This window comes from Marmota marmota, unplaced genomic scaffold, assembly GCF_001458135.2.
Source record: "Marmota marmota marmota unplaced genomic scaffold, marMar, whole genome shotgun sequence".
Lineage (NCBI taxonomy): Eukaryota > Metazoa > Chordata > Mammalia > Rodentia > Sciuridae > Marmota > Marmota marmota.
This window is the reverse complement of record NW_025999891.1, coordinates 4,142,592-4,159,124: the sequence shown is the minus strand read 5'-3', so window position 1 is coordinate 4,159,124 and position 16,533 is coordinate 4,142,592. Positions and strand designations below refer to the sequence as shown.

The 16,533-nt window shown below is 51.8% G+C and overlaps 1 protein-coding gene across 5 annotated transcripts in view; it reads right to left on the bottom strand.

Annotated features, from left to right (window-relative positions):
- Positions 1–16,533, bottom strand: part of Sez6 (seizure related 6 homolog) — a 46,419-nt gene that overhangs the window by 15,480 nt on the left and 14,406 nt on the right. For all 5 annotated transcript variants that reach the window (XM_015500963.2, XM_015500966.2, XM_048793863.1 and 2 more), the window contains exons 2-3: positions 9,514–10,182; positions 8,771–8,904 (exon numbers count right to left, since the gene is read on the bottom strand). In XM_015500963.2, coding sequence (XP_015356449.1) covers positions 8,771–8,904; positions 9,514–10,182 — 803 coding nt within the window. The remainder of the gene's footprint in view (positions 1–8,770; positions 8,905–9,513; positions 10,183–16,533) is intronic.

Below are 16,533 nucleotides of genomic sequence, written 5' to 3'. Positions count from 1 at the left end.
TCTGGGGTATGGCTGCCGTTCATACTTTTCCCAACAGTACCCACCCCCATCTGGAAAGCAGGGATGTGTCAGGCTAGATGGCATCTGAGAGTCCAGCCAACAATGTGAGGTCCTAAGCTTCCCCTGGACATTCCTGTGGGATGCCTCAGAGTCTCCTTACACCCAGTCTACCTCATACTGAACCACCCTCTTCCCCCAACCAGTAGCTCCCTGGGCTCCCATCTCAGGGAATGATCTTGCTAACTACCTGGGTACCCAAGTCAGAAACTGGCATTTTGCCTCTTCACTCAGACCCCACATCCAATCAGTCATTCAGTCTGTCAAGTAGACCTCAAATCACCCGGATCAGAGCAGCAGCCACTGGCCTGCCTCCCTGCCTGGAGGGCTTAACCCCCTCCTCCTTCTACATCAATGTTTTCTGAACTGCAGCCAGACAGGTCCCAGGCCTGTCACTCATCTTGGTGCTTCCCTGTTTAAACCCTCCAGTGTTCTCCCTTTGAGTCCACGAAGACCGTGGTACTAGTTTGAACTCCTAGTTTGGTCCTCCAGGCCCTGCCCAACGTGGCCCCTGCTGGCTGCTCAGCTTGGCCTTTTCCAACCCCCTCCATGTGTCAGTGTGTGTCTCCACATTGTTTCTCTTTTCTAGGTCTTTTGCTCTGATCCTTTCTGCTGGTTGTCACATGTTCCTCTGCCGGCACCCTGATCTTCAGGCCTTCAATCCCTGGAACATCCTTCTGGGTGCCATCTCTCCATCCAAACAAGGATGGGACAACCACAGACACTGCCCAGAAGGGAAAAGACATCATAGCTTGATCAAAGGAGCACTGGATTGGGAATCTAGAAATCCCAGAGGTCTTGGATCTCATCCTAACCATGGACAAGTATGCCACCTATTTGAGCTTCAGTCCCCTTGCTTTACAGTGATCTTGTGTAGATCTTTGCTACTCTGAAATGTGGTCACTGGACCAGAAGCAAAAGAGATTCCACATTTCTTGCAACCTGGGAGCTTGCAAGAAATGTGGAATCTCGGATCCCATTTCAGATCTGTAGAATCATATTCTGCCTTTTAACAAGAGCAACTCAAAAGCACTGATCTTCTTAGTCTAAGAACCCCAACATGTTGTTCTGAGGCAGGGCCTTCGAGGGTTAACACCTGGGTCTGCTGCTCTCTTGGCTCTAAGCACATCCTGCTCTTTGTTTCTTACCTGAGGATGGCCTTTTAACCAGGTCCCACCCCTCATCTCCCAGGCTGCCTGGGATTGTATCTCTCTCCTTTCCCCAACTCTGCTGTTGATTTCAGGTTGCCCAGAGGACAAGGTCCAAACCTCCCAGCTCACAGTTGGCTCCAGTGACTTCGCCAGCCTTGTGTCCCTGCACTGCAGCCCCTGGCTTCCTACCCGCCTCTGCCCCTCTGGGTATTTGCTCAGGGAGCACCTTCCCTTCTTCCCCTCGTCATGAACCTGGTCGTCCTTTCAGATCTCAGGACCTGCTGGGCACCATGATTTACGACAGTGAGGAGGCAGGAGGATCACAAGTTCAAGGCCAGCTTTGGCAGTTAATGAAACCCTAAGCAATGTAGCAAGACCCTGTCTCAAAACAAAAAAACTAAAACGGGCTAGGGATGTAGTTCAGTGGATAAGCATCTCTGGATTCAATCCCCAGTGCCAACAAAACAAACGAAAAACAAAATCAGGGTCTCTACCCTTCAGGCCTGGCCAGTCAGTCCCTGTGCTTCAGGCTCTCCCACTGGGTCCTCTGTCCTCTCTCCAATTAGATCCTGGGGTGGCATCTGGGGTCACAACGCCCTCTTTACTGGCCAGTCTCAATACAGGTGGGTGGAGAAGGCAAATGGGTAGGCCAGGGAGGCACATTCCCCGCCAGAGCTCTGGGAGCTGAGCAGCAGAGGATGCTGAGCCCAGCCAGGTCCAAAGAGATGGGTGTTTCCCGGCTCCGAGCCCCTCAAAAGGTGAGTATTGAGACTAGATGTGCCCTGAGGACCCTAGAAGGGGCAGAAGGGCAGGCAGAGGTCCCCACCCAGGCCTGGAAGGAAAGATCGGGAGGATCTTGGCAACTGAAGAGAAGGCCCAAGGCAGGGTGCTAAGGGCCGAAATGCCTCCTCTCAGTGGGGAGCTCCTGGCCCAGGCACATTTGGGTGGAGGCTGCCAGACCATCTGTTGGGAACTTTCCTCAGGGAATCCCTGCAGCAGGCGGAGGCTGGATGAGGTCCCTTCAAACTTGGAGATTCTGTGATTCTCGAGTTGGGAAAACAAGACTCACACACGTGGAATCTGTAATTATCGAGAGACGCCAGGCAGCATATAATTCTGCCTTAAGTGGCACTGAATGCGTGCAGCAGGAATCCTCGAGGGGAGAGCGGAGGGCTTGGAGGCTCGGGGAACACACATGTGGCAGGTGGGTTTCAGAGTGCCTTGAAGAGCGGGGAGCTGGGAGGAGGAGGAAGGGAGGACGTTCACTACAGGGAAATTATGACATGAGCAAAAGCAGAGAAGTACAAATTAAATTTGTGTTTTCTTCCTAATTCCTCTTATGCTTTTAGCTTGACCTCTAACTTCCTGCTCCTGGATCTCTCTGATTTGCTGGGTTCAGAGAATGATAGCAGCAGTAACAATTAAAAAAAAATTACCATTCATAGAGCACCTACAATGTGTCTATTTGTGGTAAAATCCCCACAAATAGACAAGTCTCAGAGAGGCTAAGAAACTTGCAAAAGGTCACACAGCTGTTAAGAAGCAGTCTTTCCTGGCTGGAGGCAAAGGCAGTTTTTTCCCCAACCCAGCCTCATGAGGCTATCACCTGCAGAAATAGACTTCTAGACATCTTCATTCCCAGGCTCCAGGCCCCTAGGTTTAGCAGGGAGGTGGATCTTAGCCTAGCCTGGTCTGGTCTGGTTTTCTCATGATGTTGGAATTTGAGTTCCCACTAGCCATCCACTCCCTGAGTGGCCTGTAAATCTAGGAAAATTGAGAGCTGAGACCTCTGGTCCCCTCTGATCTGGGGAGGCATGGTTCCCTCCAGGTGGCCTGGATCCCAGACTAGCTTGGTGGTAAGAATTGGAATGAGGGTGTGGAACAAAGTGCCTCCCATCCAGAAGGCTCCCTGTTCTCAGCCAGAGGTTCCCTGTGCAGCTCTAGTCCCCTGGGTTTCAAGTACCCAGTTATGCACCCACTGCAGTGGCTGAAATGTAATTTGTCACTTGTTTGAGGGCCAGGCTGACAGGGGCCAGACAGGGCTGGGTGTTGGACAAGGGGAGAGATGAAGTCTTGATGCAATTTGCAGGCATCTGAAGAGCCTGGGAGACAGATTGAAATGTCAGCTCTGCTCAGGAGGGCTGTCTTCCCATTGCCCTATCCAGTGACAGGAGGGGGCCTGGGGGATTAGGGTCCAGGAGGGGAAGACAGGAGAGCTGAGGGCAATTTCCACAGGACCCTGGGCTATATAACATGGCTCTATTTCCAGCACACCAGGGGGTGGATTGCTTTCTGCCACCTCCCAGGTTATAAGCCGTGTCTTTTTTTTTGGTACCAGGGATTGAACCCAGGGGCATTTTGCCACTGAGCCACATCCCCAGCCCTATTTTGTATTTTACTTAGAGACAGGGTCTCACTGAGTTGTTTAGCGCGTCACTTAAGTTGCTGAGGCTGGCTTTGAACTCGTGATCCTCCTGCCTCAGCCTCCTAAGCTGCTGGGATAACAGGTATGTGCCTCCATGCCCAGCTGTGCTGTCCATCTTATAGAAGCTTCTAGTCAGGCCTCCAGCATGTGTCTAAATGGTGTGACACACAGAGGAAAGGATGCCCTGGTTTTTACACATGTGCAGCACAAGGCTGCATAGGCAGAGGAGCTCAAGGATGCCTCCGTGTACCACTCCCACCGTGACACCTGAGGGCCATCCTCACATGCTGGTCACAGCTCCTCTGGACTCTCGGTTGCCATACTCCCTCCATGAGTACACTCTGGCAGAGAACCAGGAAGAAGGGCCACAGACCTGAGGTGCCACCACCTAGTTGAGTTTCTGAAGGAGTTTCCTGAACCCTGAGAAGGAGCTACACTCAGGGGGACTGGTTGGACGGGGCCTCAGGCAGTATCCTGTTTAATTTCCCTTTACAGAGAGGGAAACTGAGGCTCAGAGAAGATAAACAGCTTCTCTCAGTCACTGGGAGGCTGGCTGCAGAGCCAGGACCAGAACCCCAGTGCTACATGGTGTCCTCTGTGCCCTTCTGAACTGGCATGCATCCCTAATACCTTGTGGGATAATATCAGGGGTGGAGAGAGGGAACTAAATCCACTGAAACAAACCTTCTAGCGCACATTCCCACCTCCCCCAGGGGCCTTCCTGGAGCCAGGAAATAGGAAGCTGCCCAGAAATCCCTCCCCTCTGTTCCTGGTGTTCACATCAGGCCTGGTCTTGACCCAGTTTAGAAGGGTGGGTGTTCTGGCCATCAAACTGACAGCTGGACTGGTCTGGGATTGCTGTGTGCCAACGGGGCCACCTGGGCATGAGGGCAAGGACTGTGGGCAGCTGTGCCCAGACTCCAGATGGTAAAGGGAGCAGCCAAGCCAAGATGGAAGCTGGCAGAGGCAAGGCTCATGGAATGCCAAAATGCAGTGAGAAGCAGGCACTTGGCCCAGAAAGGCCTGGAGTCTTCAGGGGGAGACTGGCTGCCTGGGGAGAGGATGGTACCCAGTGGACCATGGGGCTCTAGCTTACTCATCCTGAAAGGTCTTCTCTGGACCCTGGTGGAAACAAGTCAAAAGTAGTCCCCACACCCAAGTCTGAGGAGCAGCAGGAAGCATTCTAGGTCTCTTAGGTTCAGCCAGGCAGCCCTGTGTTTCCTGTCAGCCACAGAGATTTACACTGCCCCCCCCCAATGCCCTGCCCATCCCAGGCTCTCCTGATCCCCTGATCAAACCCTTGGGGGAGGTGGGCACAGCTGCTCCCTGCTCTCTGGAACCCTCTTAGGGAATGTTAGGTCCACCCATCCAACCCCCGTCTGGCTCAATTGTCAGCCTAGGCAGGAGGGTGCTGCTCTTTAGGCAGGAATATAATCCTGATCTTTACCCTCATGATCTGCTCCTATGCAACAAAGTCACCTTTCCAAACCAGCCGGGGCAGCCTCCAAAGGCCAGACTTGCCACACTTGCTTTTTCCCATTCCAGGCTTAGCAGCTGGCTTCTTCTCTGGCAGGTACCCTCACCTACAGCCTGACTCCCAGGCTGGGAAGCAACCTGTCCTGTTATTCCCTCAGCCCTTATGATCTCCATCTCCATCTCCACCAGCACTGAGCATCCTGTGGTCATATTACTTATGATTTCTTTTTTTTTTTTTTTCGGTACCAGGGATTGAACTCAGGGGCCCTCCACCACTGAGCCACATCCCCAGCCCTATTTTGTATTTTATTTGGAAACAGAGTCTCACTGAGTTGCTTGGCGCCTCTCTTTGCTGAAGCTGGCTTTGAACCCACGATTCTCCTGCCTCAATCTTCCAAGCCACTGATGCTATTTATGATTACTAGCTGCCTCAGCCACTGTGCCTGGCTGCTACTTATGATTTCTGAGTCCCCCATCCAGGAAGGTCTGTGTCCCCTGTGCCCAGGACAGGGCCTTGTATATAGTAAGTGCTCAATTTAGGTTTGTGACACAAATCCATTCATTAGAAAACATTAGTTAGCTGGGTGTGATGGTGCACACATATAATCCCAGAGACTTGGGAGGCTGAGACAAGAGGATCACGTTTGAAGCCAGCCTCAACAATTTAGTAAGATCCTAAGCAACTTAATGAGATTCAAAATAAAAATGGACTGGGGAAATAGCTCAGTGGTAAAATACCCCTGGGTGTAATCCCCATTACTGCCCCCCCACACCAAAACAAAACATTAGTTAATAATTAACTGAGTGATCTTAGGCAATTCCCTTGCCTTGCCCGGGCCTCGGTTTTTCCAAACTATCTAGTGGATCTTGGTCTGCAATGTCAGTAATTCTTCAGGTCCCAAAGGGCCTGCATGGTGTGACCAGGAGGTCTAGGCAGGGTGGAAGTTGCTAGAACTGGCCCTGGAAAAAGAACCTTAAATCCTGCTTCAACTCAGCCTGTTCTGTCATTTTGTTCCTCCTAAATCAGGTGCTGACCCAGCTCTGGCCACCCCATGCCCCTCATGGCCTCAGACTCTATCTCAGGCCACTGGAGAAGATGGAGGTCCCAAGGATTCTGTCCTGATGGTGCTGAGGCGGAGGGTGGGGCCAGCGTGTGCCATGTTCCCTGTCGCCAGTCCAGGGCTGTGGCAGGTCTTCTCAAGGTTGCCTGGTAACGGCTTTTGCATTCGGATGAAAAAAATGTAGCAGCACCAGACAAGAGACCCAGGGCTGTGTGAGGGGGTAGGCGTCAGGGTGGAGCTTGGGCCCAGGCCAGGGCAGGGACAGACAGAGGCAGCATCAATCCCATCTTGTCCCATTATCTGATACCCATCCTGCTGGGGGTGGGGGTACCATTCAGGCCCAGTGGGTTTCACAGGGGATGGTCGACTTGGGGGGTAGGGGGAGCTGGCCCAGGCCTGCAGGGGGGTGCCCAGCCTGGCATCTGTCCCCGCCCATTCCCTTCTCCACACCTGCAGCTGGCGCCTTCCACCCTGTGAGCCACAGCCGGTGCCACCTCTCATTAGGTGATGATTCTACATTAATTACCTTAATTAAGCGGCGCTGAGTGCTAATGGCTTGAGAGGGGGGAGGCTGTTCCTAATTGCCCTTCCAGTCAGCCCAGAGTGAGGGGCCCAGGGTTTGGCAGAGCAGGAACAAATAGTTGCGGGAAGAAGGGATGGAACCCAGCAGGGGGAGGAGAGGGTCCTCCCTCTCAGGGCCTGGCTCAGAGACCTGGACCTAAGTTCCCCGGAAGGGAGAACTGGAGGTTCTGCTCCAGGACCAGCATGGCTGGCTTCAGGCCCAGATCCAGGCGCATGTGGGACTTGGGATGGGTGGGAAACAGGCTGGGAGCAGCCTGCTTCTAGCTCTGTCCTGCTCCGCCAGATTCCTGTGGTGCCCTTCTTGTGACTTCTCAGTCCCCTGCCTGATTGCCTCACTTGGACAAAGTGCTCTCCTCTACCTACCTCAGCCTCCAACACCCAGGCCAGACGTCACCTCCTTCCTTCCTTCCTTCCTCCATCCCATCCTGGGCACTGTGCTGCAAAGCACCCCCGACAAGCTCACAGTCCAGCTGGGGAGGGGGATGGCTGTGAACAGACCCATAGAAGGCAGAACAACAAGAGCTGGGATTATCCCCCATCCTAGCTTTGAAGATCTGGGGAGAAGATCCAGAAAAAGTGATGGAGGGGGTGTTAGGACTCTTCCAGGCAGAAGAACCAGCTTGTGTAATTGGGGCTTGAGGGGTTGGGAAGGTTAGGCCCTGTCAGTCAGCTGCAAGCTCTTCGGTGTGAAGCGGGCATAGCCAACAAGAGAAGCAGTGGCAAGAGATGGCCCAGAGGACTGGCCCTGATTCAGAGTGGAGAGGCAGGGGGTGGGGGTGCAGAACTGATTTCATTGCAGAAAAATGACTGTGGTATAAGTGGGGGGGGTAGTAGGGAGGAGAAATGGGCAGGTGACCAGGAAGGTGGTCACTGCATCACTGGCTAGGGATGATGGGGGCTGGACCATATGACGGTTGTGGAGATGAAGGGAGAGAAGCAGGCAAATGTGAGAGTTGGGGGGTGTCATGACAGAACCTGGGACGAGTTCATGGGACTAGAAGACGGTAAGGGAAGGGCCAAGGTGATCCTACGTTCGTTGCACAGTTCTGGGGTGCCCTCCACATTGCACTATCTGGCTCCAGGTTTCTGACTTGGACAGAGTGGGGTGATGAGCCGGTTTGGGGAAACAAAAAGACAGACTTGGATTTATGGAGTTTGAGGAATCTGTGGGACATCTGTGAGGACATTTGGGCTCAGGACTGGGGTTGGAGAGAGTCTTCATCCCAGCCAGGTATGGTGGTGCACCTCTGTCATCCCAGTGACTTAGGAGGCTGAGGCAGGAGTGTGGCAGCTTCAAGGCCAACCTCAGCAGCTTAGCAGGACCCTGTCTCAAAAGGGCTGGCAATGTAGCTAACCGATAGAGCATCCCTGGGTTCACTCCCCATTACCACACAAAATAAATAAATATATTAATTAATTAATTAGTTAGTAAAAAAAAAATAAGAGAGTCTTAATCCTGAGGGAGGGATGAGGAGGATCAGGAGGCTGGGGGAAAGTCTGGCTCTCCTGCCAGCTGTCACCGCTCTAATGGTGTGACCACATCAGTCTTTCCCACCTGGAGGAGAAGATCCCAGTAGCTTCTCAGGGAAGACTTGATAAGGAATGAATGGATGAATAAATAGGTAAATGAGGCTTCATGGCTCTCAGGTCCAGCCAAGCCCCTCTGCATTTTCTCCACTCACCACATAGATTCAGATACAGAGTTCATGCTCATCCAATCCCCTTCCCATCCAAGGCTAGAGCCCCTGAGCAAATCCTTGGGGGAAGAGGATGGGCACTCTGCCCTTCCAATAGCCCTCCCAGTGCACTGCTGGGTGAGAGCAGTATCCCTCTCCACTCCCTGGCACATAGAACAGAATCCAACCATTTTTTACACCCATCTTCCAACTCTGGTTGTAGGTACTCCTCACACCATTGATGCCCCTAGACATTTCCACTTCCTTCATAGCAGGTGCCTTTATGGGGAAAGGTTAACATACCAGCCCCAACTTTGCCCTTGTCAGATCCAGGTCACTTACCTTGATCTCCACACCATAGCCAGGGTAGACAGAGATATAGTAGAAACAGTCCAGGCCGACATCAGAGGGTGAGCTGGGGGCTACAGGGGAGTCCAGAGAGCCCTCTGGGCCAGAGAAATTCCAGCTACAAGGGCCTGAAGGACAGGAGAAGAAGGGAGACTAAGCCAAACTCTGGTGAAGTGGATCCAGCTAAGGCTGAACTCTAGATGTGTACATGTGTGTATGTGTCATGGAGCCCACCTCCAGGGATATCTATTCCCCTGTTGAAAGAATGGGCCTGCCAAGGGGGCTGGGGTTGTGGCTCAACGGTAAAGCACTTGCCTAGCATGTGTGGGGCACTGGGTTCGATTCTCAGCACCACATATAAATAAAGAAAATAAAGGTTCACTGAGAACTGAAAAAAAAAAAAAAAAAAAAAAAGGAACTGCCTTTTACTGAGCAAGTGGCTACTACATACAGTCTTATCTCAGTTTTCACCATGGCTCAGAGAGGTAGGTTTTCTTATTGCCATTTTATAATTGAGGCTCAGGGAGATTAAATAAAACTCCCAGGGGCATGTTGTAGTTGGTGGAATCAGGTTTTGAACCTGGGTCTATCTGATTCCAATCTACATGCCTCCTGCAGGCTGGACCTTGGTGCCAAAGGCCAGGGCAGGCTGGCACAGCATCAGAGCCAGGCATTTAGGGGCCCCCACAGCTCCCCCCATTCCCACTTTCAGATCTACAAGCCAGCAGGTAGCTGACCTGGTGGCTGGACGGTGGTGATGGTGGTGGTAATGATGGTGCTGGTGGTGGTGGTCTCCTCGTCATCCCCTGAAGCTGTGGAGGTGGTGATGGTTCCCTCCATCCCAAGCCCCATGGTCTGGGACATGACGTCTGGAGCCCACGGCCTGCCCATGTCTCCAGGACCCTCTTGAGTCGGAGTCCATGCTCTGGTGGGGGGTGTAGTACTGGGCCTCTCCCCTGGGCGTAGGGTAGGCGCTGCCATGCTGGGCCCTGGAGGTAGAAGAGCTGTGATCCGAAGCACTGGGGCCTCTGACTCCAGGTTCCAAGGTCCCTCTCTGGATTGGGGCTGTGTGGGTGCTGCAACCATGGCCGGGGTGGGGCTGGTAAAGACTGGGCGGCTGTCCTGATTGGCCAGGCGGGGCAGGGGGCTTGGAGTGAAGGGTGTAGGTGGGTCAGGCTGAAAAGGCAGCGCTGGCCTCAGCTCCTCCTCGCCCGTCTCCAGCCCCTCTTGCAGGAATTCCTCCATCAGTGGGTGGTGGTTGAGCAGCTTCAGAGTGGGGGCCGTGGTGACAAAGTGGACACTTCGTTCTGGCTGCTCAGGTGTAGGGACCGCTGTCAGCTCCCCATCCATCTCCTTGATGCCTGTGGCTTGCCCTTCCCCCATGGTTGGGGCCTCAGAGGAGAGTCCTGAAATAATAATGGATGATCAGAGGTTCTCCTGCTACGCCACAGCGAACAGCATCCTGCCCAACCCAGGCTGTAGGAGATCCATCTCTCTTTTGACAGAGAGCCTTGGGAGTGTGCTCATTGTTGAGAATCATGGAGCTATAAAATTTTACAGCTAGAAGTGAGATGATATCACATACTTCAAGGATGGCACATGAACTATCCTTTCTCCTCCAGCACCAGAGACAGACATTACTAATTGATTGTCACACTATTTCCCGCTGTTCTGATTCAGCCTCAGAATCCTTCTCAACACAGACTTCAGGCAGCCGTGACATGACAAATAAATATTTGCCATTTCCAATGTAGCTCAAAGGCCCGATTTTACTAATGAGGAAGTGGGCCAGAAAAAGGAAGTGACTTGCTCAAAGTCGTATGACCAGTTGAGGAACTCCATGAGAACTTCAGCAAGAGGACTATCCCCCACCACAGTGACTTTTGGCCTGAGATTTGATAGTTTCTCAGTGAAACTATTGGTTATTAGTTTCAGGAAATACTTCACATATTTGGGATTTTATTTTAGAATTTCTCATGCATGTATGACTTCTTTATTAGGATCCCATGAAGTCCCATTTCTCTCATTTCTCATAAAATCCTTTCTTTCTCCTTCTTTCCTGATTTTATCATCCTCCTAGAGCAGTAACAAGAGTAAAGAGGGAAGAGCCATGTGATGGAATTAGGCAGCATGGCTTCAACTTACAGACCCATCTCTTGAAATCTTAGTTTTCTTTCTTTCTTTTCCTTTTTCTTTTTCTTTTTTTGTGCTGGGGATCAAACCTAGGGACTTGTGCATATAAGGCAAGCACTCTACCAACTGAGCTGTATCCCCAGCCCAAATCTTAGTTTTCTTACCTGTGAAGTGGGGTTTCTTTCTTAGGATTGACTGAGTTAATACTACTTCTCTTTCCCATTTGACATTTGTCACTGAATTCCCTTTTCTTTCTTATGACACTAGTCAGAATTCATCTAGGGCAGGATCTAAAATAGATATAACTGGGCACAATGGCACACACCTGTAATCCCAGCATCTCAGGAGGCTGAGGGAGGAGGATCCAAGTTCAAAGCCAGCCTCAGCAAAAAAGAAAAAAAATAAAAGAGAGAGAGAGAGAGAGAGAGAGAGAGAGAGAGAGAGGCACTAAGCAACTTAGTGAGACCCTGTCTCTAAATAAAATACAAAATAAGGCTGGAGATGTGGCTCAGTGGTCAAATTCAATCCCTGGTACCCCCAAAATAAATAAATAAAATAAAATAGATATAGGGCTGGGCTTGTGGCTCAGTGGTAAAGTTCTTGCTTAGCTTGTGAGAGGCACTGGGTTCAATTTTCAGCACCATATATAAATAAATGAAAAAAAATAAAGGTCCATCAACATATAAAAAATTAAAATAAATAAATGAATAAATAAAGTAGGTATAGAATGGACATCTGGTATGTACCCCCACACCATTCATGGCAGACATTGTTGATCAATCTTGATTACTTCTTGTTGGGGCCAGAATCCTTTTCAATACAGTATCAAGACAGCCACTACCAATCAGCTAGATAAATTCTTTGCTATCTCTGGTTAGAGGTGTAGATTGCTCTGCTATCGATTATGTTGACTTATTCAACCACATAATTGGAGAAATTATGCATATTCTGCTGTGGCCCACTATGTTCCCTAGATGCTTAACTACCAAGAAAATGTCAATGGGTGCTGGCTTCAGATTCAGCTCATACACAATTTTGGCTACTCTGAGAAGGTGGAGAGGAAATTCCTGATTCCTATAGCTTTCAAAATGGCTGCTTAAGGAAAGGAAGTACAGCTAGGGTGAGATAACAGAGTTTGCAAGGAGAAGGTCGGTTCCTCTGCACGTCTGGTGGTGGGGCTGTCATTCCACAGGCTCACACCCACCCCGTGGATTGGCAGGCGTGAGGAAGTACCAGATGGCCTACATTCTGTTCAGGAGACCATAGCAGCTCTGATGTGTCAGACGAATGGGAGGAGGGAGAAAATTGGGGTGGGGAAGGCAGGTACAGATTGGCATGCTCTCCATTACTCTGGGTCAGAGGGGGCCTGGGCAACCCAAAGCCTTGAGACACTGGAAAAAACTTCTATCTCCTGAGATGCCCACTAAAGTAGACCATCTGTGCCCTGGCTTTCCATGCCAGGCACTGATATCACATTGTCCAAACTAGATGCCCAGCCAGGCTCATACCCCCAGAGCAGATGGTCTGACAATGCCCAGTGTCTTTCATCAGAATCAGTGAAGGAGGGGCCAGGCAGTCCCTGCCGCGTGCCAGGAAAGAGCTACTCCCTTTGCCCATCCCCCCCAGATGTCATTTGGTCTTTGCCAGGTGAGCAGAAGCTGATCTTAGCACAACTTGGGGAGAGGAACCTTTCCATCACATTACCTGGTGCTATCTGGAACTGTACCTTGCTCACAGGTCCCTTTCCAGGATTGTCCAACTAGAGATGTGACCCATGGCTCCAAGAGTGGGTCCCTGAGGGGATCTTCATCAGGAGAGGGAGAGCACAGAGATTCTCTGACTGGTGAAGTGACCAGAGCGGGCACAGCTCTCCTGCCAGCAGCCAGGTGGGTGCCGGGCAATGGAGCGGAGCTAATGGGTACCTCCCGTCACTGTCGATTGCGCTGATTGTGTTATCTAGGGAGACTGAGCACTTGGTTAAGTGGGACCGAGATAGCATATCAAAGGAGCAAATTGATTCCAAAATCAGCTGCCACTTGGTCCCTGGCAGGCACCACCCACTGTCAGAAAGGGTAAGATAATCTCTGGGAGATAAACTATTTCTCAGGGGAGGGCATTGCCTCTCACCCTGCTTGGCTGTCAGAGGCCTGAGGCCCTGGGCCATGCCCTGGGTCCAGGGTTATGATCAGGAGGTCAGGCGCTTCTGTCTGCCTGGCTGACTGAGTTCAGGGTTAGAGGGGCTGACTGTGATACAGGGACCTGAAGAAGGAGGTGCTGGGGCCTGGATGCCCAGCCTCATCAGGTATCTTCAGGCTCTTCCCAGACCTTGTGTTATTTAATCAACACTAACCCTCAAGATGGGACTCAAGAATTCTTCCTGCTTTACAAAGAACCTGAGTCCTGGTGCAATGAGATGAGGACTTGCTCAAAGCCTCTCAGTGCTGGAGCCACGAATTCAACCTGCATCATGAACATCAAAGCTCCAAGTCTCTGCAGACACCAGCTGCCTCCTGGGAGGAAAAGCCCGGAGCTACTCAGCAGAGAACATTCTAGCCAGTTGAGGAAATCAAGACCCACAAAAAGGAATGGATTTGTTCAAGGTCTCCTTTAGCTTAGAAAGAGAGCTGGGGCCAGGGCTTCTGGCAACTGGGACTTGGGTTGAGGCTGAGCCAGGTCCTTAGGAAGCCTTCTGGCTGGGACCCACAGAGCCCCCATACCATGCCCAAAGCATATCTGAACCTGAAACCCAAACTAGAGCCCTGATACTGCTCCACAGAGCCAAGACACAGACCTGGGTTCAAGAATCAGCTCAGCTACTTTAAAGTCATGTGAGCCTGAACAAGTCACCTCTCAGTCTTCGCTTTTCTAAATACTCTAAATAGCATTGTCTTGAGGACCCAGGGACAAACCATCTCAGGACAACTCCAACAGGGTAACAGGGAGGTAGACCTCTAAAGAAGGGAAGAGCTGGACCCCAAGGGGATAATTTCCCTGTTGAGTGACAATGAATGTGACCCTGTACATGTTCTCCATAAGACAAAGAAAACCCTGTACCATCCATGTAAAGCACAGACAACTCAAGGTCCTGTATGTCTATGGGGGACACAGCCATGGCCCATGACAATATAGACTCCCATAATCCCCACATGATGGGTCCACCCGGTGCCAGGACACAGGGATCTACTCTGAAGTCGCACTGGCCTCCCCCCTGGCAGGAGTAGGGGCTGCATCCTCCAAGCTGGCTGGGTTGGGGAAATACCCCTTCACTCCCAGCATCGCCACCCCTTTGTCCCCCACTGCGGAGGAGGCCCCGAAGCTTCCCGGCAGCCCCCAGCCCTGGCGTTGCCCTGCCACCGCCTGGGCCCTCCCCCTGCATTAGCTCTTAAGCTATGCAAATAGACATCCGAGGGAGCCCTGTTTAAAGTATTTAGACGAAATGAAAAAAGGCTTTCATCGGCACTAATGAGCCATTCAGGATGCCTCCCCGGTGGATTCTCTCCCGCTCCGCCTCCCAGCCCTGGCTGCATCCCCCCTGCGGTCCCTCTTGGGATTGGAGGCCCCGCCCCCAGTCTAAGCCTGGGCCTCCCAGGGAGCTGCTTCCCCAGCCCGCCTCCTCATCAGGGCCCATTGGGTGAGGATACCAATGAGGGTCCGTGTGCCCCGCCCCCGGAGATCTGGGTCCACCCTGGGGCTCAGCTTTTGTTTAGAGGAAGCCATAGGACTGGGGCCTGTTCTACATTCAGCTAGGTAGGTGTTGTGGTCTCTGGTAGATGTGTAAAATGAGGTTTCAGAGAGGCCCAGGAGCCTGCCCAGGGTCACCAGTCTGGGTGATGGAGTTGGAGTCATTATGCAGTGTCCCTCCCTGGGGGATCTGCTGTCCCAGACAATGGTATTGCCTCAGGACTATCCCCAAGTGCTATCGCTTCTGCAGATTTTTATGTACCAGAAGCTAGAAAGCCTGGATTCTAATCCCAAATCTCTGCCTCCCTAGCTGTGTGACCTGAGCGGAGGGTTGCCCACCTGAACCTCCATTTGCTCATTTGTTGAGTGAAACACAGTGGATTTGGTAAGGGCTCAGTTGACAGGCCTGAGCTTCCACCTGCCAGGCTCCACCCATTTTCTGCAAGGGTGCATGGGGCAGGAGAAGAGGCAGGCAGGTGTTCCCCCTCTGGGGCTGCACCCCGGAGGCAGGAACAGAGGCCAGTAGAGAGAGAGGCCCCAAAGTTCTGGGATGAGTTCAGGCGTGACATGATCTGCACTTTATGGGGGAGGGGAATGACCGCATGGGATACACGGGTAGCTGAGGGATATCGTGGGCAGGGAGCCCACTTCTCTGGTTCCGGAGGTTAAGCTGGCCCAGCATTGGGAGAATGAGAATTTAATGGGATCCATTTATTATCCCATAAAAATTAATGAGTTTATTCTGGAGGTTTCTTGGCCCCTTTCAAGTTTTAATAGGGGATTAGTGAGGGCCTGGCCCTTGCAGACCCCTATTATCCCAGGGCCTGAGAGAGGGAAGGGGCTCTGGGCATGAGAATGCCTGGGCACCCCCCGCACCCCATCCACAGTCTGGTCTTTACAGTGACAATTCCACTGGGGCCCTCCTGTACTGAGGGGCCCCAGCTAGAGGCTGGCGAGGCCACAAAGTACCCCTGAGGTCTGAGGTCTAGTTCTAGTTCCAGAGGCTTCTGAGTCCATGTTCTACTGAAATAATCCACAATGTTTAGCATCTGAACTAGGTTTGCTATTTCAGATAGGTCTGACTTCTATTGACAGGAAAGGCAAAATAACTCCTATACTACAAGTGGGGAAACTGAGGCCCAGAGTTGGGGGTGTGGCTTCTTCAAGGTCACCTTGGCTATGGTAGTGCCTCCTGTGGTCTGGAGTCAAACAGCTGGTGCTGGTGACAGCTGCTCTCCACTTCTCCAGGGCTCACTGTGTGCTGAGCATAATCTCAACACCCTGGTATATAATTTCTCAATCTCCCCTCATTTTAGGGAGGTTCATGCCATTATCCCAAGAAATGAAGACATGGGGGCCCAGAATAATTAAGCAACTTGTCCAAGGTCACACAGCTAATGAGTGGCAGAGCCTAAGACTAGAACCACAGCTCAGCTCTGTCCATTGCTCCCACTGGCTTTCAGCTGCAGCCCTGGGTCTCCTATCTCACCAGCCTGGATGCCAGTGTCCTATGGCATTCATGCAAGGAGTTCTTCAGCTTGTGGTGATGGGGATGGAGTCCTGAAAGTCCTGGAGGGGCAATTGTTGGGATGGGCACAGCTTTACACCCAAAGGGATCTTCTCATTACCAGGATGAGTGAATTCCCCCTTGCCCATTTGTTCAAATGATTCCATCCTTGTGCCATGCTTTCTCTACTCAATTGTCTCTTCAAACCATCCCCATTTTTCCAAGGCCCAGCTCTTGTCCCCGCTCTGGGGAGCCATCCCTGCCTGACCTCCTCTAACCCCTTGGGGGTTCTTTCTGGTGGGCCCTCAGTACATCTGTGGCTTCCTCGTGGACGAGGATCCAGCATTAGGCATCTCTCTTCCCATATCGCTACACACAAATGATGACCCCTGGTTGCCAAACTCATCGAAGGGTGACCTCAGGGCGCACAGTTTCC